Source organism: Akebia trifoliata, chromosome 7, assembly GCF_017979445.1.
Source record: "Akebia trifoliata isolate Shusen 1 chromosome 7, ASM1797944v1, whole genome shotgun sequence".
NCBI classification, from domain to species: Eukaryota; Viridiplantae; Streptophyta; class Magnoliopsida; order Ranunculales; family Lardizabalaceae; genus Akebia; species Akebia trifoliata.
Genome location: NC_141381.1, coordinates 4,665,753 through 4,689,882, shown reverse-complemented (window position 1 = coordinate 4,689,882; position 24,130 = coordinate 4,665,753). Strand labels below are relative to the sequence as shown.

General features: G+C 32.5%; 1 protein-coding gene and 1 long non-coding RNA gene across 2 annotated transcripts; one reads left to right on the top strand and one right to left on the bottom strand.

Moving 5' to 3' along the window:
• The first annotated feature begins 6,777 nt into the window (after positions 1-6,777).
• Positions 6,778-7,998, top strand: LOC147398080 (mitogen-activated protein kinase kinase 9-like). The gene has a single exon (XM_086447221.1). The coding sequence runs from the start codon at positions 6,839-6,841 to the stop codon at positions 7,808-7,810; it is 972 nt and encodes a 323-aa protein (XP_086303347.1). The 5' UTR covers positions 6,778-6,838; the 3' UTR covers positions 7,811-7,998.
• A 5,457-nt stretch (positions 7,999-13,455) lies between these two features.
• LOC147398079 (uncharacterized) lies at positions 13,456-22,875 on the bottom strand. The gene is made up of 6 exons (XR_015179740.1): positions 22,210-22,875; positions 21,969-22,025; positions 14,798-14,917; positions 14,362-14,537; positions 14,113-14,279; positions 13,456-13,698 (listed from the first exon to the last, which is right to left on the bottom strand). It is a non-coding gene; the product is annotated as an uncharacterized LOC147398079 (long non-coding RNA).
• Positions 22,876-24,130: the final 1,255 nt, after the last annotated feature.

Sequence of the window (24,130 nt, the reverse complement as noted above, 5' to 3'; positions counted from 1 at the left end):
TCATTAGAGATGGGAATGGGTGCTAGATAGGCCTCCTTAGTCCAACTTAGACCCACCCTTTTGACTATGGCCCCCACTCCTTAGATATCATCAATATCACCCCACCATCTCTTCCTATTGGACTCACCTTAGCCATTGGATCGATTATGGAATTTGATGGAAACATCACAACCTTCCTTTAAAGATATTATTTAACCTATATAATATCCCTTCTCCATTTGAGACACCCTCACATAGGTGAGAATGACATGACCTTAGAGTTTAATACACTTCTCAAAGCTTATTGCCCCCCGTAAGCCTTAATTCAAAATCTTTCCTTGGTCCTTTTCGTCCGTTAGCACTATTTTGGAAATTTTATTTTGGTCACTTTTCATTTCTCCTATATTGTTTTCTCTTTACAAAGCCATTAATCATTTCTAGTTTTTCGTTACCCTTCTTTTGGTCATCTTCTTTACTTTGTCCCATTTTGGAAATTCTCTTTTTGACTTTCATTTTGAATAATCTACTTCTTCTATTTAGTTATTTTCTTTCATATCTATAAAGGAACTCTAGAGCACATTTTTAAAAATCATAAGAGCTCTGCCTACTCCATCTCCTCCACCTTCATCATCTTTTTCGTTTTTCTTATTTTCTATGAGTAGCTCAAGCATGCTTGGTTAGACTTCTTATTAGGTTTGAGGAAAAAGATCATACTCCTCTTTGAGACTTATGGGTTATTTATCACTATTGGAGTTTCATGTTTAAAAGGTTTTTACATATTCTTATAATTTTTATGTATCTTCTCTGTATGTTATGTCATGTATATCATATAGTTAAACTTCATGTTTTTAACAAGAAATTGAGGTATTTCATTTTAGTATTTTTTTGAGACGAAATATAGCTCTTCTTTGATTTTCATGTTATACATGATTAATACTTAGAACTCATAATTGTTTCCACAAATTCTTAGTGCATGTTAAATGCTTAAAAGTGTATATTTTTTCATTATTTTGTAAAGCACTTAATCGTATTTTCTAACATAAAAACTACAATTTCTTTATAAAATCATGCATAATAGTTAAATTCATCATAAGTTATATTTTACTGACTAAATTGTATTTATTTTTACACGGGTAAAATAGATGAGAACTGAATAATCAAATAGTGAAAAACCACCAAGGTCAAAATCAAAGTGAAATCATGGTCTAAGATATTCGATGGTTTTAGATTAATAGAATCAAATTCTAAATCTGTCATGTCATACCGTTTTGCCCATAACTTTTAATTTACTTATCTAAATAAGAAAAAAAATTTGATTAAAAAATTAATTTAGAGAAGAATAATTTGTATTTCACGAAGAAAAATTCATTTAAACTTTGAATTGGTTAAAAATACGTAAAAGTAAGAGATTTTAAGTCTATCATGTTACACCGTTTTAGACATAACTTTTAACACGATTATTGAAATGAGACAATGTCAATGGGCTTAGAACTCTATTTGAGAGGGGAACATAATTCTATTACTAGTAGAAGATCAAATTCAAACGAAAAAATAAAAAATATGTTGTCAAAGAAATCCTAATTTTTATCTATAAAAGATTTTAACTCTTTAGTTTTTATTTTCTCTCTTCTCTATCTCTTTGATCCCTTTCTAATTTTATCTCATAATCTATTTTTCCACAAATTTTATATTTTTAGGTTTTAATTTATTTTTCTACAATTAGAAGACACGTTGTTTAAGTTAATTTTAAGAAATAAATAAAAGTTAAGTATGATTTTGATTTTATATTATTTGTTGATTTCTATAATGAATCTTGGCTAATATCTCAATCTAGATAGATTGATGAAGTAAGGTTATTTTTTATTTTTAGTTTATTCTTCTAGTTTTTAATGTTTTCATTATTAAAATAAATTACTCTTCTAAATCTTATTTCTTCTGCATTCACAATTTATTTCTATTTATCCTTCATCTCGTCATGATCCGTTACTATTTGGTACAACCAACCCATTATATCGGATAATCACTGTAATATTGAATAATTGGGCGATAAAATTATTAAAGAAAAGGAAATCTTAGGCAATTTCAAAATTTTAATTATTTGATTCATTAGTGTTAAATCCTTCAAATCAAGAACCTTTATCAGTTTATTGATTTGAATTATCCAAAAAGAACTTGATAATAAATTGATTTAAATTAATTATCCTGGGTGGATTCATTCTCCTTAGATGTTTTCTGATTAAAGTCTTTTTTAATTAATTTAATTAGTTTTAGTTTAATCTCCAAAATCACACAATTTTTCTTTTGATTTTTTAATATCTGAAATAATAGTTTTCCAATCCTTAGTAAAACAACCCTACTTGTCAATCTAAAATAGGTTTTTTATTTTAATTTTATATTTTGTTATTGTCCTTTTTAAAGATATATTTGCATGATGAATAATGCACAAAATAGCTTTTAAGTTAAATTATAAATATTTAAAAATATCTCTTGTGGAAAACCCTAATTTTAAGTGTTTTTGAATTGTTATATTTCTTTGGAATAAGATAGGTATTTTTTTGAAATCCTTCTACAATCAAGAGTCTATCATTTTTCTTACGATTAATTTTTTTTTCGTTCTCCTTCAATTGCTAAAAGTGCAGAAATAGTGATCATACTTAGAATTTTACCTCCATAAAAAAATGAAGTTACTACATGATCCCAAGAAGGTGGGAGACTACTGTTCATGATATTTGTAACTTGCATTTGGTTCTATAGTGGATTCCTAGCATTGGAAAATTCTTTTGCAATAAGTTCTATTTGATGAATATGATTCATAATTTCTTCTACTTTAGGCATATGCATCTCATTAAATTGATCCAATAATAACTGGATATGAGTGTCTGATATAGGACAATATTTTTCTTGAAGTGTATCTAAAATATCTCGTGTTGTTTTATAATTTTCATATAAAGGAATTATATTGTCTATCATACTAATTAAGAGAGTAGCCCTTATCAAAGCATTATCCTCTTCACATTTCTTAATTATGGGTTGGGGTCCATCCGGTATGAGTCGGTGATTGTGTAATATGTCTTTTCATGAATCAATACATAACAAATTTTCCATTTTCAAATACAAAAATAAGTGTCATCCATTTTATCTATTTTATATTGGTCATTGGAAATTTTTGTAGACATTTCTTAAAATTGATTATATGAAATGTCACAAGAGATATGACAATTATTATTGTTAAATAATAAATTAAAATAAAATAATGAACTTACAATTTTCTACTATTTATCTCGAAGAAGTTTTGCTTAACACTTGTTCAAACATCTACAATGCAGTTGCAAACTGGGTCAAATTTTCAGAATCTATTGGCGAAAAATCTTGAAAAAATCTCCTCGATTCCTTACTTTTAAATCTCCTCCGTAATCACAATGGATGTCCTCCCGATGATTTTTGTTAAATACTGATCCCAATCAAGGTTCTATCTAGAATACTGAATTGAATTTCTTGAATTTTAGAGTGATTATCATGATATCTCATATTTTTATATTTCAAAAAAATATGTTGACCTAGATAAATATCAAAGGTCTAAATTTCACAAGAAGTGAAAAAATCCCGATATTCTAATCCGTCTGGAATTTTGGATCCACAGGAAAATAAAAAATTGGAAGTTGGTTTAACAAAGTTTTAAAAAAAAAAATTATTTGGCAATCCAAATAACAACGAATTTGAACCAACACTTGAACCTAAAAAGCTATCGAGATTTATATTTATTAAACACAAAGAAAATATGGGGGTAAGAGACGGAGAGAACTTTTACTTTCCTTCAAACGAAATCAATCTTGTTCTGATACCACTATTGAAAATTATATCTTGTAACATGTGAGATGTGGTCGTCAGACTCGAAAATCTCACAAGAATTTCCTAAGAAAAAAATAGAGTAAATGTTCCTAATGGATCATCTCATATTTATAAGTATCGGAGGGATTCCAACGTTTTCTAAGAGGTATAAACATTGGGTGCCAATAACATTAATGGGTATCAACCCATTGACTAAACCATTACTTCTCTATGGCCTCGAAACTGAACGACATAGTATGTTCATGTAGAGTCCCCAATTCATGTCTCTCTCTACATAAGGCAACATGTGAAATTAGTTGTAACTACCATGGTGTTAGTCCACAAGTGTAGAATAACTTAATAAGTTACTCCCAACCAATAATAAACTACTTCATTATTCTCCTTGTGTGGAAACTATCTCATCATTATAAATTGTACCATTACCATGGACCAACAAAAAGTGAACAGTATACTGTGTGCATGTTTTGGGAATTAAAATGAACAGTGTATCGAACTTGATATTTTGGCATATTCTGTGCACAAAATGGTAATTCACCTTAAAAAAATTGAATGGTCGAGAGTAAGTAGACGTCGGGGGTGTTGATAAAAGCTCTCTCTCTCTCTCTTTGCTTCTATTTTTTCAGTTTAGAAATTTATCTGAGCCTAATCATAATTGTAAACAAACTATTGAAATTGTTTGAACTAGTGTTATAATGCTGAGATTATACTTTGAGCCAAACCTTTGTAAAGTTTGAAAGGTGCATTTTAATCATTAATTAGGGTGTAATAAATACTTTAAGAAATTGGGGTGTATTAAGTAAAAGTTGGGGTTAGTTTCAACTTGAAGAATAATGCTCACAAGCTCAATCTGCTCTTTACAATATTTTGGTTAAAGAAGGGGATAATAGAAATCTTGTAAAAGTTGTTTGTGAAAGAATTATAGAACTACTATTGGCATCCCAATTTTTACTTATTACACTCCAATTTCTTAAAGTATTTATCACGCCTCAATTAAAGATTGAAACACACCACTCAAACATACAAAGGTTTGGCTCAAATTATTATCTCAACATTACAAAACATTATAACACTTGTTCAAACAATTTCAATACTTGGTTACAATTATGACAAGGGTATTCTAGTCTTTTTTCAGAAGTCGAGATGGTTTCCAAATGCACTTCAAGCACAAAGTACTTTTGGCAGAGTTTAGTTCTCTAATGTAATTCCAACACAAATATACTTCTCCAGCTCCTTCTCTTTGGCATGGTACTTTTGTCTTTGGTATCCAAACATGCATTACTCATTAGGATTCTCTCTTTTGCTTTTATATCACATTTTTATCTTTATTTGGATGATGGAACTGTGATTAGACCTATGACTGGCTTAATTCCAATCCTTAGACATCTGGTCATGGATGTGATCTCCTTACTATGACAATTAATTATTGTATGGTAGGATTGCTTTATTTACCGAACGCGATTGTGAGAACAAAATTTGTTAAAGATCTTGGGATATGAAGTTCACTTGAAGCAAGTGTGTGCATTCTTATATTTATATATGAGTGGTGTTTGGTTCACAATCTTAGGATGACAAAATGCTGCCAAAACATGTCCTATGTGGGTTAGAAATTTTGGATTGAACTGATTTTTTGTAAGGATGATCTCTATGGTGATTTTTTGTGAGTTGATTTTGAATTTTAAGTGGTTGAGGGAGGTGGAAATAAATAGTTAAAACTTCAACAAGCGTGATCTAACGACGAAGATCATTAATATATATATATATATATATATATATATATATATATATATTAGCATTCTCCAATATTTATTTTTTCAATAATAATCCTATTCATTTTGTCATTTAGTGAAAAAGATAAAAGTATATTAATCTTTTTATATAATAAATATTTATTTATTTAATAAATACTTGTATTTTTATAATAAATGTTAAGGACATTTAATCATTAGAATTAAATGTCTTACTATAATAAATGATTTGACAATAAATTCAAACAAGTATTTATTATGTAAAAGACCGTTATACACCTATTTATTTTCACTAAAAGACAAAATAAATGAAAGTATTATTACTATTCCCTCATATATATATATATATATTAGTGCACATAAAATTAGTTCACTTAACTCCATTAATAATTTAGGTATAGCAATTCAATTAGCTAAGCTTGGATGGAAAATAAGGAACCCTTGGGTATATTTGAGACGATTTATTTATCAATTAAAATACAATTACTAACGGATTAGAAAATAAGAAAGAAAAATGTAGAAATGAATTGACATGGGTGGGGATCCCACCCAAAAAACAAGTGGATTAAACCCTAAATGGATCACGTTGTAGATAACAAAGTGTCTTCCTACTAAGTAATGATCGTTTATAAAACTAATGTGTAAATTAACACATGTGCCTATACATTAAGATAATGAGATTTATGACAAAAATACCCTTATTATATAAAACTCCTAGGGAATATCCTCATATCTCAAATGTTCGGTGGATATATAACCTCAACATCATTAAAAGCTAAACTTTTATCTTGTTAAATATAAATTATAGATATTTTAAACTAATATTTAAGTTTCTTTACTTTTAAATAAGGGGAATATTAATGTCCAAATAGTATTTCAAAGCACACCAACTGAGTCGAGTTAACTCTATTGAGTAAGCTAAAAACCAAAACAATTTTTTTTTTAAAACAAATAAAATAAAATAAATGTAGTACATATCTATGGTGGCTTTTTATTTCAATAAATTTCTATTGTTATTTTGTACTATGTGGCTTTGCACCAAAATTGGTAAAACAATTAGCTTTGGAGTGGAGCCCACTCGCTCTCTATCGTTGATGCTTCCTACTCCCCAAGCCGGCTCACGCACGTGTTTTATTCAAATTATTCTAAAATATTTCCTTTTAAGTCCCTCAAGTCTAACTTATAAAAGCCCACTAAACAACCAAGCCTCTTTACTCTTCTAATCGTCTACGGACTTAACCTCAACCACAAGCGCACGTTATCATATGGCAGCAGTTAAAGAACGCCGTCAACTAAAACTCCGCCTCCCACTACCACTACCACTACCGGAAACCGCCGATCGCCGTCCACGCTTCCCTCTCCCTCTCCCTCCCAACTCCTCCTTCTCCACTGCCATAACCGGTCAAGAAGTCGATCGCCTCTCAGATCTCGAGAAAATCCAAGTCCTCGGTCACGGTAACGGTGGAACCGTCTATAAAGTACGCCACAAGCGCACGTTAGCAACCTACGCTCTAAAACTCATCCATGGAGACTCCGACACCACTGTACGTCGTCAGATCTTTCGAGAGATGGATATCCTTCGTCGTACCGATTCACCGTACATCGTCAGATGTCATGGAATCTTCGAGAAACCTTCAGGAGACATCGCGATTCTTCTAGAATACATGGATGCTGGTACACTCGATTCACTCATGAACACTAACGGAACCTTCACAGAACAATCACTCTCTAACATCGCTCGTCAAGTACTTAACGGTCTTAGTTACCTTCACGCGCAGAAGATCGTACATCGAGATATCAAACCATCGAATCTGCTTGTAAATCAAAAGATGGAAGTCAAGATCGCTGACTTTGGAGTCAGTAAGATTATGCGTAGAACACTTGATCCGTGTGACTCATACGTTGGCACGTGTGCTTACATGAGTCCTGAACGATTCGATCCAGATACTTATGGAGCGAATTATAATGGTTATGCCGGAGATATTTGGAGTTTAGGGCTCACGTTAGTGGAACTCTATGTAGGTTACTTTCCATTTTCACCTCCAGGACAGAGACCTGATTGGGCGACGCTAATGTGCGCCATATGTTTTGGGGAACCACCGAATTTGCCAGAAACGGCTTCCATGAAGTTTCGAGATTTTATTGAGTGTTGTTTGCAGAAAGATTCGAGTAAGAGATGGACGGTTTCACAGCTTTTGGCCCATCCTTTCGTGTCCTGTGATCGAAGATCTGATTGAAGGAGAGTGGATTTAATCGAACGATCTTACGAAATTAGATAGTTTTTAATTTTCTTTGTTGTTGGATCTGATGTTGATGATCCAAGGCCTAGAATTTTTTAATTTTTTGTACATTTTGGTATCCATTTTTCGGTGAATTTACCGATGAAATGAGAGAGTTAGATTAATATAAAAATAATTTTTATTTATGACATCATCGCATGGTTTTAAATCTCGTCCGAGATCGACACGACTCGTCCGATACGTCTCGACAACTCAAACGTACCGAGTTTTTTATTTTGATTTTGTGAACTATTTTAATTTTAAATTAATAAAAAGAAAATAAAATTTAATACTTATTTGCGAGATGCTATTGGCACACCAACTTTTACTTATTCTCAATGATTTATTTATTTTTAATTTTGGTTGGGGTATGCAATAACAACTCTCTTTTAATTTTTAATGACATCATCGTTCTCATTTTTGTGAAAGGTTTTAACTTAAAAAATAAATATTTTAATTTTTGGGAGAATAGATTTTCTTAAAGAGAGAATGTTCTAAAGATTGAACATTTCCCCCAAAATCCTTAATAGACAAATCTTTATAATCTTCAATATAATCTTTTTGGTTTTAAAAAGAAAAAAAATGTAAAAGAATGCAATTTAGTTAAAAATTATGCATTATTTTTGAAAATTCTTTAAATGCAAATCTATCTCTGAGTCCTTCCAATGTGTAAACTTTATGATCCAATCTTGGATTTTAATTTTTAAAGATTTTGAAACCATCTATCCACATGGTGGGGACTTACCTCGTCAAAAGGGAATTAAGACACCTAATATTTTATTTTTGATTCTTTCGATTTTATAAAAAGAATATTTTAAGGACTAAGGGCAATTGGGCAAAAGCCAAGTATTGATTGCCATTTGCTTCGATATAATAATTTTACTTGTTTATATATATATGGGAAAAGATTGAATGGACCGAGGGACCATGTTAAATATAGACAGAGGTCCATATTCGAACCACTTGAATTACCTGTTGGTCCAAATGATAACTTAGCTCTCTAGTTTGTGGTGTAGGTTGGGTTTGAAAAATAAAAAAAAATATCCCCCAAAAAAACAATTTTAAGAATCAGATCTTAAGTTTAAAAATTGACGATCATTAAATGCCAAGAGTTAAAATTTAAATTTAATAGTGAAAAAGTCTTTTTTTTCAAATTTGGTTTTTGGAAATTCATACAATTTTATACTCAATAAACGTGTAGCATCTAATAGCGTATTTGAACGTTACATTGACATGTGGTCCATAGAGATAGTCCTCTGGTCCATATAATACCCCTTATCGTTTTGTCATTTAGTAAAAAAGACAAGAGTGTGTTTGTTTTTTACACAATAAATATATCTATTATGTTATTAATAAATGTATTTATTATGTTGACATTTATTGTCAAAGCATCTACTAAAAAAAGATATTTAAGTCAAAATACTTAAATGTTCATAACATTTATTATGTAAACAAGCATTTATTATGTAAAAGACCACTACATCTTTATCTTTTTCACTAACCTTGTGTTTAGATTGTTAAGTGGGGAGAGAAGATAAAAGAATTGGAGAGAAAAATAGTCGAGAGAGAAAATGATAAAAATGGACAAAAAGTCTTTTAAAATATTTTATAATTCCAACTCTGTCCTTAGATCTTTTTTAAGATATTTAAAAATTTAAAAATTTAAAAATTATACTCAATTCTCTCTTGCCAATCCAAACATAGAGAAAAGAAATTTGAGTTTCTCTTCTATTTTCTTCCCTTCTCTCCATGAGTTTTTCTTCTCTCCACTTCTCTCAATCCAAACATAGCATAAACAAACAAAAAAAATAAAGAGGGGTATTATGGAAAAATATGTGTTGGACAATATTAACATCCCCATGAAATATTGGACGTTAACTTTTTCCATATATATATATATATAATTGACATTACTCAAGTAATTTTGATATGATCAATATTTTTTCGAGTCGTTATTATCTAACAAAAAAAAAAAATAGTACTCGATCTGTGGCTAGTGCACATAACCATATATCTTTTTCTACAGAATTCACAAGGAAAAAAAGTCTACGGTTTTATACACTCTCCACTTCAACTGAGTATAGACCGAATTTTTTTTTTTTTTTTTTTTTGAGTCATTTTATCATTAGTCTATTTTTTCAGGTCTAAGTAGACGTGAAAAATAAATATTTTTATTGAATCACAATACAATGTAATTTAGTTAACTAAAATCATATAAAAAATATAATATACATCATATATCTAAATACACTAGAAAATATGAGTAATTTATATATACTTCAAACATTATTGGATTGGTTTCTTCTCCAAACCCAAATCCTTGGTCCAAAGCCATAGTTACGGATATTTATAACAGTTGAAACCAAAATTTTCTTCACAAAATGTCCTCACAGTATATTTTAACTTATTAATTATTAAGCTCTTTTTAGTATATAAAAAAAAAAAAGAATAAAATTATGAACTATGTCTCCTATAACCATGTTATTGCATTTGTTAAAATTAAAAAAAAATATCCTTTTAATAATCTGTATTAAATAAAATTACCAAAATATCCTTCCACCTTTAATATTATAATTAGATATGGGTCTCAGACATAATCAAAAAATTTCTAATTAATATTCAAAATTAAGAAAACGTTTGTGATATATAAAATAACATTATCTTTTAAAATTATTTAAGTTAATTCTGAATAAATTTAATCTTACATGAATAAAAATTTTAGTAATACATGTAGGTTTGCACATAACAGATCTATACTAATTTCAAATAAAAAAAGATAGGAGCATGTTTTTGACTTGAATATTTTCTAACAGATTAGCTCACTTACGCTACTATTATTTTAATTAATTAATTAAACGTGACAGATAATATTTCAACAATGAATGCACGCAGTAGTGACCACCAAATTGACTGATAGTTAAACCTTCATTTTCAGGCAAGAAATTTCACTCTGAGTTAAGAATGAATACGTCATGGGTTCTTTCCTGTTAGTTTCTTTTATCCAAATTGAATTGGAGAAACACATATTGGTGGGTCCATTTCCTTTAACCTCGTTGATAATTCTCACATGATATAGAAATCATATAGTGGTGTGTGGAAGGCCAATATGTCCATATCAAGTCATTAGATGCATGAACTTAGATCACATAAGTAAATTGCGTGAGCGATGGCATCATGTTGATGTCGAATGGTTTGGATTTTTAATTTGTCTTTAGGTGAAATTGGTTAGATTTTTATGGTTTAATGGTTTGTTTTAAAGTCAACTCGAAAACCATGGTTTTAAATCTCGTCCGAAACCGATACAACTCGTCCAATACTTCTTGATATCGTTCACTAATGAAACGGATAGATAAGTTAAACGTATCGGACGAGATTTAAAATCATGATTCATTTTTCTCATTTTTGAATAAGACAACTCAAACATATTAGAAAACTCATTCAAGATGAGATGTCAAAACAAATTTTAAAATCATACTTGAAACTCATATGGGTCAAATAGTTTTTCGAAACGACTCTGTCACAAAGCTTTATAGAACTAAGTTGAACAATTTTCTTATCTGACTCGATTTATTTTTGGGTAGATTTTACATAATTGATAAATTGACTAGTTCAAATCTCGTGGGTAAACCTAATCTTACATTATTTAAGAGATAACTTTATTTTTGTTAATTGAAACAATTAATAGTAAGCAAAGACTTGTAAAAGATAAACTTAATATCATCAATCCCATAAGAGTATTATTGACATGAATAGTGATTTTCTGTCACCCCCTCAGATATATGCTCTGTGATGTGGCATGAGTTAGAATCATAATTTTTCATCGGGATACACAATTATATATCTATATAAATATGTGCAATTATATATCTCGAAAAAAAAAATATCTATAGTTATAACACATGCCATGAGACGTATGTCAAAGCGGGCGTCAAAAAATGATTATTCTATTAAAATGTCTTCAAGGTTTATTTGATCTTGGAGGCAACTCATCCTATAGGTCCCATAAAAGCAACTTGCAAATAGGTACAATGTCCCAATTATACGCATTATTATCAATTAAAAGACGATGTGGATGTGACACTCGTAGTGGATTGCCTATTGGACGCTTGGTAGATTCTAAGAAGCAACATTATTTGGTGTTTGTGCAATTAATGTGGATAACATCGGCGGCATTACGGTACTAAATAAATTATGTTTGGAACCAAAGAAAAATCTCTATATAGTATATAAGCTCATCAGTCATCACCATCGATTGGTTGGGGGCAAAATCTCTGTATGTTTTTATTTTGTCTTTTGGTAGAATTGGTTAGATTTTATGGTTTAATGGTTAGACTTCTATGTATAGTTAAAAAAACATATAATAATTTTATAACTCACCAAGTCAACTCGAAACTCATATGGGTCAACTCGTATAGAATGTGTATTGAAATGATTGTGGTCCCAAACCTCAAGATAGATAAGCTGGATTGCCTTGACAGAATTGATGTGTTGATTTCATCAAGGCTTCATTTAAACCTAATCTTGCATTTAAGGGGTAAAACATTTTTTTTTTTTTTCAAAGTAAATAATCTCCTTTTGTAAGCTATAAAGAACAAAAGACTTGTAAATTAAAATGTCTCTCGGGATATTGCTAAAATTTTCAAGGTTTATTTATTTGGTGATGGAGGCTACTCATCCTGTAGACCCCACTAAAAGCCAACTTGCAAATGGGGAGGGGCGGATTTATGGAAGGGATATTGGGGCACTTGCCCTCACAATTTTTAAAACATTTATAATATCCTATTGAGAATTTGATATATTTTGAGTTTGCTCTAACAAATTGTTGTTAGTTGTCCCTTACAAATTTTTTTACAGTTATCCCCACCTCACTCAAGTTTTTAAATTTATTAGAATCCTTTAATTTGATTAATATTTGAGAACTGCCCCTACTCCTATTGATGACATTGGCCCTTGACTTAAGTATTCTCTCATATGCTAATAAGAAATATTATAAATGCCCTTTTCTAGAATCTCTAACAAAAAAAAAACCCTAACAATTTTTGCCTCAAAACTAGGCCTGTCAACGGATATGTATCCGATCGGATAGTGCTCTATCCGAATCCGAATCCGAAAAAATTTAGTGCTATCCGAATTCGAATCCGAATCCGATCGGATATCAATACTAATATTCGAATTCGTATCCGAATAAATTATCGGATATCCGATATTATCCGATTCGAATCCGATTGCTAGTCGAATTCGAAAACTATCCGAAATTTATCCGATTCGAATTCGATTGAGAGTCGAATTCGAAAACTATCCGAAATTTATCCGATTCGAATCCGATTGCAAATCGAATTCGAAAATTATCCGAAATTTATCCGAAACTTATTTACTATCCGAAAAGTATCCGAATTTTATTTAGAGAAATTCTATTGCCACACCAACATTTTCTAACACCACCCCATCACGAGGACAAGTCCTCTTCTTCTGTTACTAAGATCAGAGATACTCTTGTTCCATTCAGACATATTCCTCTAATTGAAATTACGATAGCACCAGTAGGTGCAAAATAACTATTAGTACACATTTTGCAAGTTAAAGCAAATTGGAGAACACCTAAATTCCCTCAAAAACAAAAATCAGCTAAAGCTAATATCAATAACAGGGTCTTGGTGACAAAAATGACACATAATGAGATGGTTTCACTTAAACTGCTTTGAATCTCCAAATTTATGAAAACAAATTGAAAATAACCACCACAACTTGCAAAGCACTTAACAAAACTGAAATTTGCACTGAACCAACTCTTAAGAGGCTGTCTGCTTCTTCAACTTTGCAAGCTCTTGCCTGATAAGTCCACCCCTCTGCAGATGCATGATTAAAAGCAACTCATAAGCTAAATGCAAAATTGAACAACCAAACCTATTTCCAAGGTTTTAAGAACAGCTCTGTAGCCTAAACTACAATCAAACTAAGACCAACTCAACACGAAGAACTCAGATCAGATCAGCAAAAAATATGTGTCAATCAGAGAGTTATCAAGCCTAACATCATCACTAATTGAAGCATTTGCTGATATTTATAAGAACTTCAAAAAAAAGAAAAAAAAGAAAAAAAAGCACAAAAAAAAATGATAAATTTGTCAGTGTGAACAATAAACAAGAAATGTAGAATCACAACTTCAAACCATAATACACCAAATGGAACAATTCACATTTAACTCAAGCATACATACAAAATGCAGGGAAGGTACACTCATTTCAAAGAAAAATCCGCACCTGTATGGAATGCTCGAGGACATCCATCACAAAGAATTAGGTTCCCTTCCTCTTCACATAAGGTACACATATCATCACCGTCACTTGCAGCAAGACTTTGACCATTTGCCAGACAAATTGATAGATCGTGTAGTGACACTCCATTAGAAGTATATATATGACAATAGCTGCAAGAATACAGAAGTTCTTAATTGGAGATGAAGCACTTACTTACTCTATAAGATTACATCTAATTCAGAGACTACTCACGGTTGACGCCTAGTAGCCCATCTTGCGTGAGCTTCAAATAGTTGAAGAATGGGCTTCAAACAAAGCTAGAAGGTGCAACAAAACAAGAACGTGATTATTAAAAAAGAAAAAATAAAGTATCCATAATTAAACAATAGAATCCATACCTTTTCTTACCCTTGCCATGAGAGTTTGGTCTGCAAAATTAGTTCAAGCTCATTCAATGTAGATCACTTCATTATTTTGAAAATATTAAATTTCATCCATTGTTAGAAAAGATTCAAGCATTTGATTGATTTACAAAAACATATAAAGACAGCATAATATGTCTGAAAGCAGCCCAAATCCAGGATTCTACAAATGGAAACTTCAATACACCCAATAATGAAATCTACTGAATCAAATGAAAATGGATCAAATGACATTCCTTACAAAACGAAATAAGTTCAAGGCATACCAGTACAAATGTGGAGCATTTTGCGAAAGGATTTCACCACCAGAGACTACCCAGTAGAATCCAATTATCCACCAAAGAAAGGACGCCACTGTATTAACAGACTTGCATCGCTTGGCAACACTAAGCCAATCACCACGATTTAAGTCAGAAACAGGATGACCAAATGAAACCATTAACTCCACTTGGTAAAAGTATCACATAACAAAACGTGTCAAGGACTTGATTCAATGAAGATCATGGTTTATGATTTAAATATCAGACTATGTTTGGAGCCTAAAGGACAGGGCAACTATCATGGAAACATTATGAAAGCAGTAAGAAAATGCATTGGTGTTCTAAAAAATAATAAAACAATTAGAAAGACACAAACCACTTATTAGAGAGTGTCTAAGAGTTGGAACTGTGCCAAAAGGACCATTTGTAATTTTTTTTTAAGCAAGTCATAGTGTGCATAACACAATCACATGTATATGAAAATAAGGGACTTAGACTTAAGTCTTGCATATATCAATACATGTATGACAACAAATAGCTCCCCACTTCCACTCGAATCCTTTCGGCAAATTCTTGATAAATTTTGAAAATATCTTTCTCGACACCCATAACATAAGAAGACCTGATGATATTGCAAACCCAATCAAAATTGTTGCTACATACATTCCAACAATGATCTCTCTCCAAAAATTCTCTGCACTTCCCAAATATCCATAAAAACTTGCCTGAAAAAGTCTTGTTAGTTTCTTTGAGTGGCCAAATAGTGGCACCCTGGTTTTGTTATAAAGACCTTTCTCCAATCAAAGATACCACTTTTGAATGAATCATTCATTATATTCCATAGAAAGTTCCTTTTTCAATTTCTTAATACAGCAAGCAACAGAGTAAGGAATGATGAATAGAGAAAGAAAGTACATCAAGAGAGATGAATGCAAACTCTTATAGTAAAATAACTTTTCGCCTTTGGATAAAATCCTAAATTCCTAAGGGCTAATCTCCTTCTAAATCTCTCCAGAACTAAATCCTAAATTACTTATGACCTTATGTAACTGGCTACACCTCCAATTCTAAATACCACACTTTTGGCTAGGTTATATGAGGACCAAAAAGCAATTAAAAGCATCTTAGAATGCAACTTATTACAATGATTGCTTGAGAAAGGCATAGCATGGAAATATAGTTTCATCAACAAACTAAAATTGATTCAGAATGTCGATTCAAAATAATCACTGATCAGAAAAATAAACTACATCCTAAGATTCAGAATGTCATGATCTAACATACAACTGCAAATATGCCAACCAAAAACATATCATCACCATCATCGTATATGCCTTATTATAGATATTGTGATTGGCTCCATGAACCTCTTTTTTCCATTCGACTCTACATTAAGCAATGTATCATGTAAGTAGTAAAGAAAGATATGAAGACATGCCTTTACTAAGACAAGGCTGAAGATAGATGATTCTCTGTATTTGGGAAAAGGCATGTATGTTGCTGTTTATACTAATGGACATGTGGGGTTAATCTAGATGTAAGATTAACAGACCTTAAAAAAGGGATGCAAGATTAATTTTTTGAGGCCATATCATGTATCTCAAAGCAATTTAACACACATTTGTTGTGATTATAGGGATCCTGTTCATGATTACTACACATGTAATGCATGCAATAATCTGCTAACAATTAATTTACCAAAATGGCTTGACAAACATATGCAATATGCCATCTCCATGATTAAAGTAATTTTTATTTGTCAAAAAAATAATTATAGTAATATATTAGCAGTTTTATCAAGGTAAGCATTGCAAAGTTCATCTGAAGTTTTGAAGTACCCAACACAAGTAAACTTGCTGCGTTTTCCAATCATTATTGAGGATAATGGATTATGGGAAGGGATCTCCCAAATGAATAAAAACACCTATATTAGTGTAGACACCCCAATTTGCACGAACCCATAGGAAAATCCAAATTTTCTCGAATTAATTTCGATTTAGAACTCAAGTTCTTCGATGGACCCACATTGTTATTTTGCATCATTTTCATGCATACATGCATCATCTCATATCATTGCATGCCCATGCCTTGTCCCTAATCCACTTAAACATACGCCCATCACCCAAACCCAAATCCAAATCCATATCCCAAATCCAAATCCAAATTCAAATCCAAGTCCATGTCCTAACCCAAAACCAAGTCCATCCTAAGCCCAAACCCAAGTCCACATCCCTAACCCAAAACCAAGTCCATCCTAAGCCCAAATCCAAGTCCATATCCCAAACCCAAACCCAAGTCCATTCTCTCACCCCTTATATGATGACACATGTTGATACCTCATAAGCCCCCAATACCCAATGCATCATCTAATTGGAGGGTCAACTTTCCCTTTGTGAAAACTCAAGAATGCCCTTCTCAAAAGGTTTAGTCAAACCAAAAAGGTTGTTTGGTCTTTGGTAATAATCCATAAAGGTGAGGGAACTTCCCATTATACCCTCAAAAGGTGGGAATCTTCAAGTACATACATGGAGTTCTCCCATTGGTCCATTTCAAAATTATACTTCTACCCTTACTTTATTTGTTATTTACAAATGAACCAAAGTCTACTTTTCACCTACCACTTCACCTTTACACATGTCATCCTCCTATTCACCCTCCAAAATGTGCTTTTGTTTTCCCATTGGTCCATTTCAAAACTACACTTCCACCCTTGCTTTATGAGTTATTTACAAATAAACCAAGATCTACTTTTTACCTACCACTCCACATTTACACATGTCACTCCCCCATTCACCCTCCCAAAAGTACTTTTATTCTCTCACCTCTATTTACCAAAAAACCAAGGATCAAAGCATGCTTTTAGGGTTTCTTCACAAATGTCATCTTTACCCCCATACAAATAAAAAATCCAAAAGAAATAACCTAAATCTCATGTCCATTTTCTTCATTTTTAGGGTTGGACCACTTTATCCCCAAAAGTCCTCCAAAAATTCTATAAATACCCTCATTTTCTATGAACAACTCATGCTCTCAAGCCCCCATCTCTCAACCTAAAACTCTACAAAAATTCCTACTCATTCTCTCATCTTCTAAACTTCAACTCAACCCTTAACCATCTCATTCATCTCTCAAGCCTACTCTTCAAGGTCCAAGTTCACCATCAAGGGACAAGGTAGGGTTTAAGATGTAGATTACTTATTTCAAAGTTTGCATTCTCTTATTCTAACCCTCTCTTTATTTTATTTTTAGAAAGTCTTAGGATGTAATGTATACCCTCTCCCATCCCCGGTAGATTGGACTAAGGTTCGATCGAAAGGATGGGGGTTGAAGCCCTTTTCACCTCAATCTCATGCATCATATTGTACACAATGCACACACTCACCTATGCATGGCAATGATGAAGAAATGTGTCACCCTCTTGATGGGGTGAAACACTAAGTTTCTAGCCATGCATACATGCATCATGGTTGTGGCCTTAAGGGAACTCCATCATGGAGTCTCTCTAAAAGTTCAAACCTACATTCATATTCATAAATTTAATGTGGCTACATGGGTCATTCTTTTCCATAGAATGCCCCTAATGTCATGTTAAAAATCAAAACCCTTTGTTAAGGGAATATTCCACTTAATGCACACACCACTCTTACCATACATTCTCATGCATTTTAATATTTGTTTTCTTGAATTTTTTACAAAATAAAATGGCCAAGCAAGGTAACCACCTTTGGTGGAGAGGATGGGGTGCCTAACACCTTCCCCATCCTCTAATCGGACCTCCTTACCTAGATCTTAGGTAGACCTTGCCCTTTCCAACAAATGAGAGTCACTACAATGCCATGGAAAAAATGGTTTTCAAAAAATCAATTCGGGTGCCCATTCACACCCATTTCCAAAAAAGAATGGTGGCGACTCCAAACAATGTAGTATTGAGGTTCATTGTGAACATTTCATGTCCACAATTAGTATAGGGGCTGCTTATGGAACTAAAAGTAAAATTTTACAGTGAAAGATATAGAACTAGAAAGTACCACCTCCCATGATCTTGCATCAACAATTAGAAAACACAAGCAATAATCAACATATTTAAACTAATACAACAAGATAGAATGAAGTTGTCATTTTTCACAAGAAAACTCAGAGATTGAAAGTGCTACAAAATGTTTCAAACGCTTACCCCAAGCTGGATAGTTAGAGATGATGTGAGCTGAGAGAGAAGTGGACCAAGGCTTGCCTCCTGTAAAATGAATTGAAAGGAAACACCAATTTTACTATCTCAGTTTTACATAAGCAACAAAATGAAGCCTACTACTGTAATTTTCAACTAGAGGCATACATACGAAACTCATATAGAAAATTAAACAACAATTAGTCAACCATCATCAAAAGTATGTTGTTTAAATATTACAACCATATTGAAACATCCTTAAATCAAAAAAGATAGAATGTTCAAACTTTAAAAATTCTAAAACTAAAAGTTCATATGGATCCATATCGCCGTAAACTCAATCAACCAAATTGATAGCATCTGCGAAAAAAAAAAAAAAAATTAGTAGGAAGGATATGCACAATAAAATATAAATTTAATAAAATATAACACTTGTATTATTTACCCTTAAGGGATGACAACCAATCTTTTACGCAAATCAAGGCATCCACAACTTCAGGACTCAATGAAGAACGAGATTCAGTGATTATTCTACCACCACTACTGAATGCTGATTCCGATGCCACAGTAGATACTGGAACCGCCAAGATGTCACGAGCCATCCTTGCAAGTGTAGGAAACTTTGGACCATTACTTTTCCACCAAAGTAATATATCAAAACTCTTTTCATCTTCGCCTAGTGGAAATAAACCTTCATCTAAGTATTTATCCAACTCTGTCTTTTGAACTTGCTGTAAATTTTGAGAACGTTTTTGGATAAATTTCTTGAATTCTTCTTGCATCCTTGAATTCCCAGTATTAGAACTTCCATCACCAGCTGTACCCAAACCACCTCCAATCGAACCACTAGCTAAATCAGTACAAGAATCATTTGAAATGACATACTTGGAGTATAATTCATTCATTGATTTCTTCACTTTATTGATGTGCATGTCAGCATCTTCCCCGTAAATTCTAGAAAATACAAACTCAATGAACTCCATTTTACAACATGGATCAAGAACCACACCAATGCTCATCAACAAGTTGCTAGTACTCCAATATTTGTCAAATTTTTCAATCATTTTGAAGGTCATTTGACGCACATAATCATGCTCGGAGACAAGCCACTGAATGATGTTATCATAAACATCACATACACCTTTAAAATATAAGTTAGCCGTTGGATATTTGACTCCTGAGAAGTGAAGAGTAGTATCATAAAATACTCTCAAACAGTCACAAATAACTCTCCCTACTTCCCATTCTTCTGAAGATGGTAAACATTTATAATCAGGAGCCAACTCTGCTAATCGTTCAAATGCTGAACGTACGGCTAAAGCACTATCAAGCATCAAATACGTAGAATCCCATCTGTTTGGCACATCCCTAGACACCCCTTTTCCAGTTAACCTCGTATGGGCCAATGCACATGCAAAATTTTGACCTCTAGATGCAGAAGATTTCACGAATTTTACACTTTCTCGAATCTTATTCAAAATTCCATCGATCTCTTTTAGCCCATCTTAAACGATTAAATTTAGAATGTGAGCACTGCATCTTATGTGAAACAAATCACCATTAAGTGCCAACATTTCTTTGGAGCATAACCAATCTTTCAGATCTCTTGCCATTACATCATTATTAGATGCATTATCGACTGTGATTGAAAATATCTTTTTATCAAGATTCCAGTCTAATACTTTAGATTTGATAAATCCACTCAAAGCTTCCCCAAAATGTGAACCTTGAATTAATTCAAAAGATATGATTTTCTTATTCAATCTCCAATCAGAGTCTATGTAATGGCAAGTTAGGCAAGCATAGTTGAGTTCTTGATGATCAGATGTTCATAGATCTGTTGTTAGACTACATCGAGAAGGTAGTTGATCAAGCAAGTCTTGTAACCCAATTTTCATCTCGTTGTAAACTTTCATTAAATCAGCCCGTCTTGTATTTTTAGAATAGAACCTAACCATGGGATTAATGCCATTGACAAATAACTGAAAATACTCGTGCTCACCCATACTGAAGGAATAATCATGCTTCGCAATCATTTTCGCAAAATCCATTCTACTTTTTTCAGGATCATACTTCCAATTTGTCAATTTTGCTAGTTCTTTACTAGATTTTGTAACATACAACAATTGTTGTTTGACATCTTTATTTGATCTTCTCATACAAGTCTTTGTATGATTCATCAAATGTATAGTTCCTTTTGAACTAGAACCGTCAAATGCCCTCTTACAATGCATACAAATTGCTTGAATGCTCTCATCCCCCAATTTCTTTTCATCAAATTCCAATCATACTTTTGACCTCCTTTTCTGACTTTTAGTTTCTAAGGATGTATCATCTATAGTATCGGTTAATGGAACCATATCATTTGTATTTGCTTCATCATTACACTCATCACCAATGACAGGAGAAGGGGCAGATGCAACACTAGGAGTTGTATTAACTAATGGATCAGACTGAGACATTATAACCTACAAAATACCAACAACATATATCCTACTTAGCTATTTGGATTTTGGATTACTAATTAAATTATCAAACAAAAGATAATAATATTTAACAAAGTGATCAAAAGCTCAAAAATAAAATAGACCCACCCAATCATCTTCAAAGAAAAATCAATTTTACTTATTAAGTGCTCGTGGCTATCATTTCTAAATTATAAACTACTGTAATGGAACTTAACTGCTAGATTAATCTCAACATTTTTGAATTCTTAAAAACTAAGAAAAATAAATAATTAGTATTCTAATTTTTAAACATAAGCTTATTCCTACTAAATTATATATAAATTTCGCTCGAATGCCTCCCAGACCGAGATGACTCTCTAGAGTTGGTCTCGTCCGAGATTTATAACCACACATCAAACAGACAAGACAACTAGGAATTAAAAAAACCCTTGTTCTCAATTTATAACCACACATCAAACAAGATTCTTATTGATCTCTTCGATCAGTTTTACGAAAAAAAATAAACTGAAAAATAAATAATTTGACAAGAATTAGATCTCTTTACCTCTTTTCCTTCTCGATCTCTGAAATTCCTTCCTCTCTCGAATTTGAGATTACAAATCTATTAAATAAAAATACAAAATAAAAAATTAAAAGGGATAAATAAAACTAAAGACAAGCTTAATCTCTGAAATTCCTTCCTCTCTCGAATTTGAGATTACAAATCTATTAAATAAAAATAAAAATAACAAATTAAAGGGGATAAATAAAACTAAAGACAAGTCAAGAGAAGGGATAGAACGAACCCCCAAATTTCTGTTTTTATTGACGTCCGAGATTGTCGGATTGAAGAAGATGAGGGCTGTCGGATTGAAGAAGATGACCGGATGACGGTTGAAGGGATTGAAGACGATGAGGGCAGAGGGCCGTCTGCTGTCGGATTGAAGAAAATGAAGTTCAACGACGATTAGGGCTGAGTTATTGGCTGAGGGTTGAAGACGATGGGGGTTGAAAACGATGAGGGCTGTCGGAGACGATGAGGGCAGATGGCCGTCCGCTGTCGGATTGAAAAAGATGAAGTTCGAAGACGATTAGGGCTGAGTTATTGGCTGAGCCGCTGAGGGTTGAAGATGATGAGGGCTGTCGGAGACGATGAGGGCAGAGGGCTGCCGTTGTCGGATTGAAGAAGATGAAGGTAGAACCGTAGAAGAAGACGAGGGCTGGTTGAGTTCTGTTCGACAGAACTTGAAACTCGACTTCAAAAATCAAACCTAAATGAAAAATAAAAAAAATATTTACTTATTATTATATTTCGAATCGGATATTATCGAATTCGAATCATGTATATCCGAATTCGTATCCGAAATACTATCGAATATTAAAAACTATCCGAATCTGAATTCGATATCCAAAAATTTCGGATAATATTCGAATTTTCGAATTCAAATTCGGATTTCGACTATCCATTGACAGGCCTACTCCAAACCACCTGTCTTCATGTTCTTCAATCTTATTAGGCAACTATAATTCGCTTCCACTATAAGTAAATCCTGGCATTGCTCTTGTAAATAGGTTCAATGTACCAATTATACTCATAATCAATTAAAAGATGAAGTAGATGTGACACTTGTAGTGGATTGTCTATTAGGTAGTTGGTAGATTCTAAGAAGCAACATTATTGGTGTCTGTGCACGAAATGTGGTTAGGACTTAAAATAGGTCGGGTTCGAATTAGATATGAGTGTATCTGTATCTAACCCAGATCCTACTCAGGTCAAAGGGACATCAAACCATATTCGACCAATTTTTTTATTTGGATATACTCCAAGGAACCAAATCTGCCCAATTCATATTCGGATCACTTGGATTTTGGATAAAATCCGACTCGTTTTATGCCCTAAATGTGGTTAGTTCTATCATTGGGTGGACCTGGGCTGGGCTTGGTGGAGCCCCTAAAGTTATGGGCAGCCCTAGATTCTGATTGGGCCTAAGTTACCTATGTCCAAACTTGACCCTAACGGGCCTGGGCTGGTTTTGGGTTGATTTTGGATTCTAAAAAAAATTAAATTTATGTGTTTTTTGAAATCATTGGAAGAAAATTATTAATTATTTTATCATCAAAATAGGGGGTCTAATATCTATGCTAATTGAAAAATGATTAGAGATAAAACTATAATTATTATTTATAATTTATTTAATTATCTTTTGTTATAAAATCATACATCTATCTATGTATAAAATATAAATCTAAAATATACTAGTGGACCGGGCTGGGCATTGTTTGGTCCTAGCCTGACCCGGATTCAGCTGGTTGAATTTTTCTTTTAGGCTCAGCGCTACTTTTTCAGGTTCAAGATGAAGGCCCTAACCCTTCTTTCTTCGGGTGGGCTGGATTGGGCCGGGCCGGGCATTCAGGCAACGGGCTCATTTGGTGGATAAGATTGTTGGGTCAGAGAACTAACTATATAAATAGCTCTATATAGTGTATAAGGTCATCACCACCAGATTTGTTGGGGACATATCTATATCACTCCTTGAGATTTGGGTCCAATAATTAGACTAAAATATTCATCTACGATTCATGTGGAGTATTTGCAATCTCTTTCAAGTGTAACGATTATCTAACTCAAAAACTCACTGACGCAGAATGTGCAAGAATCATATATTTTACCTCGGGATACACAACACACATCACCGAGGGAAAAAAAAATCTACAATTCTTACACAT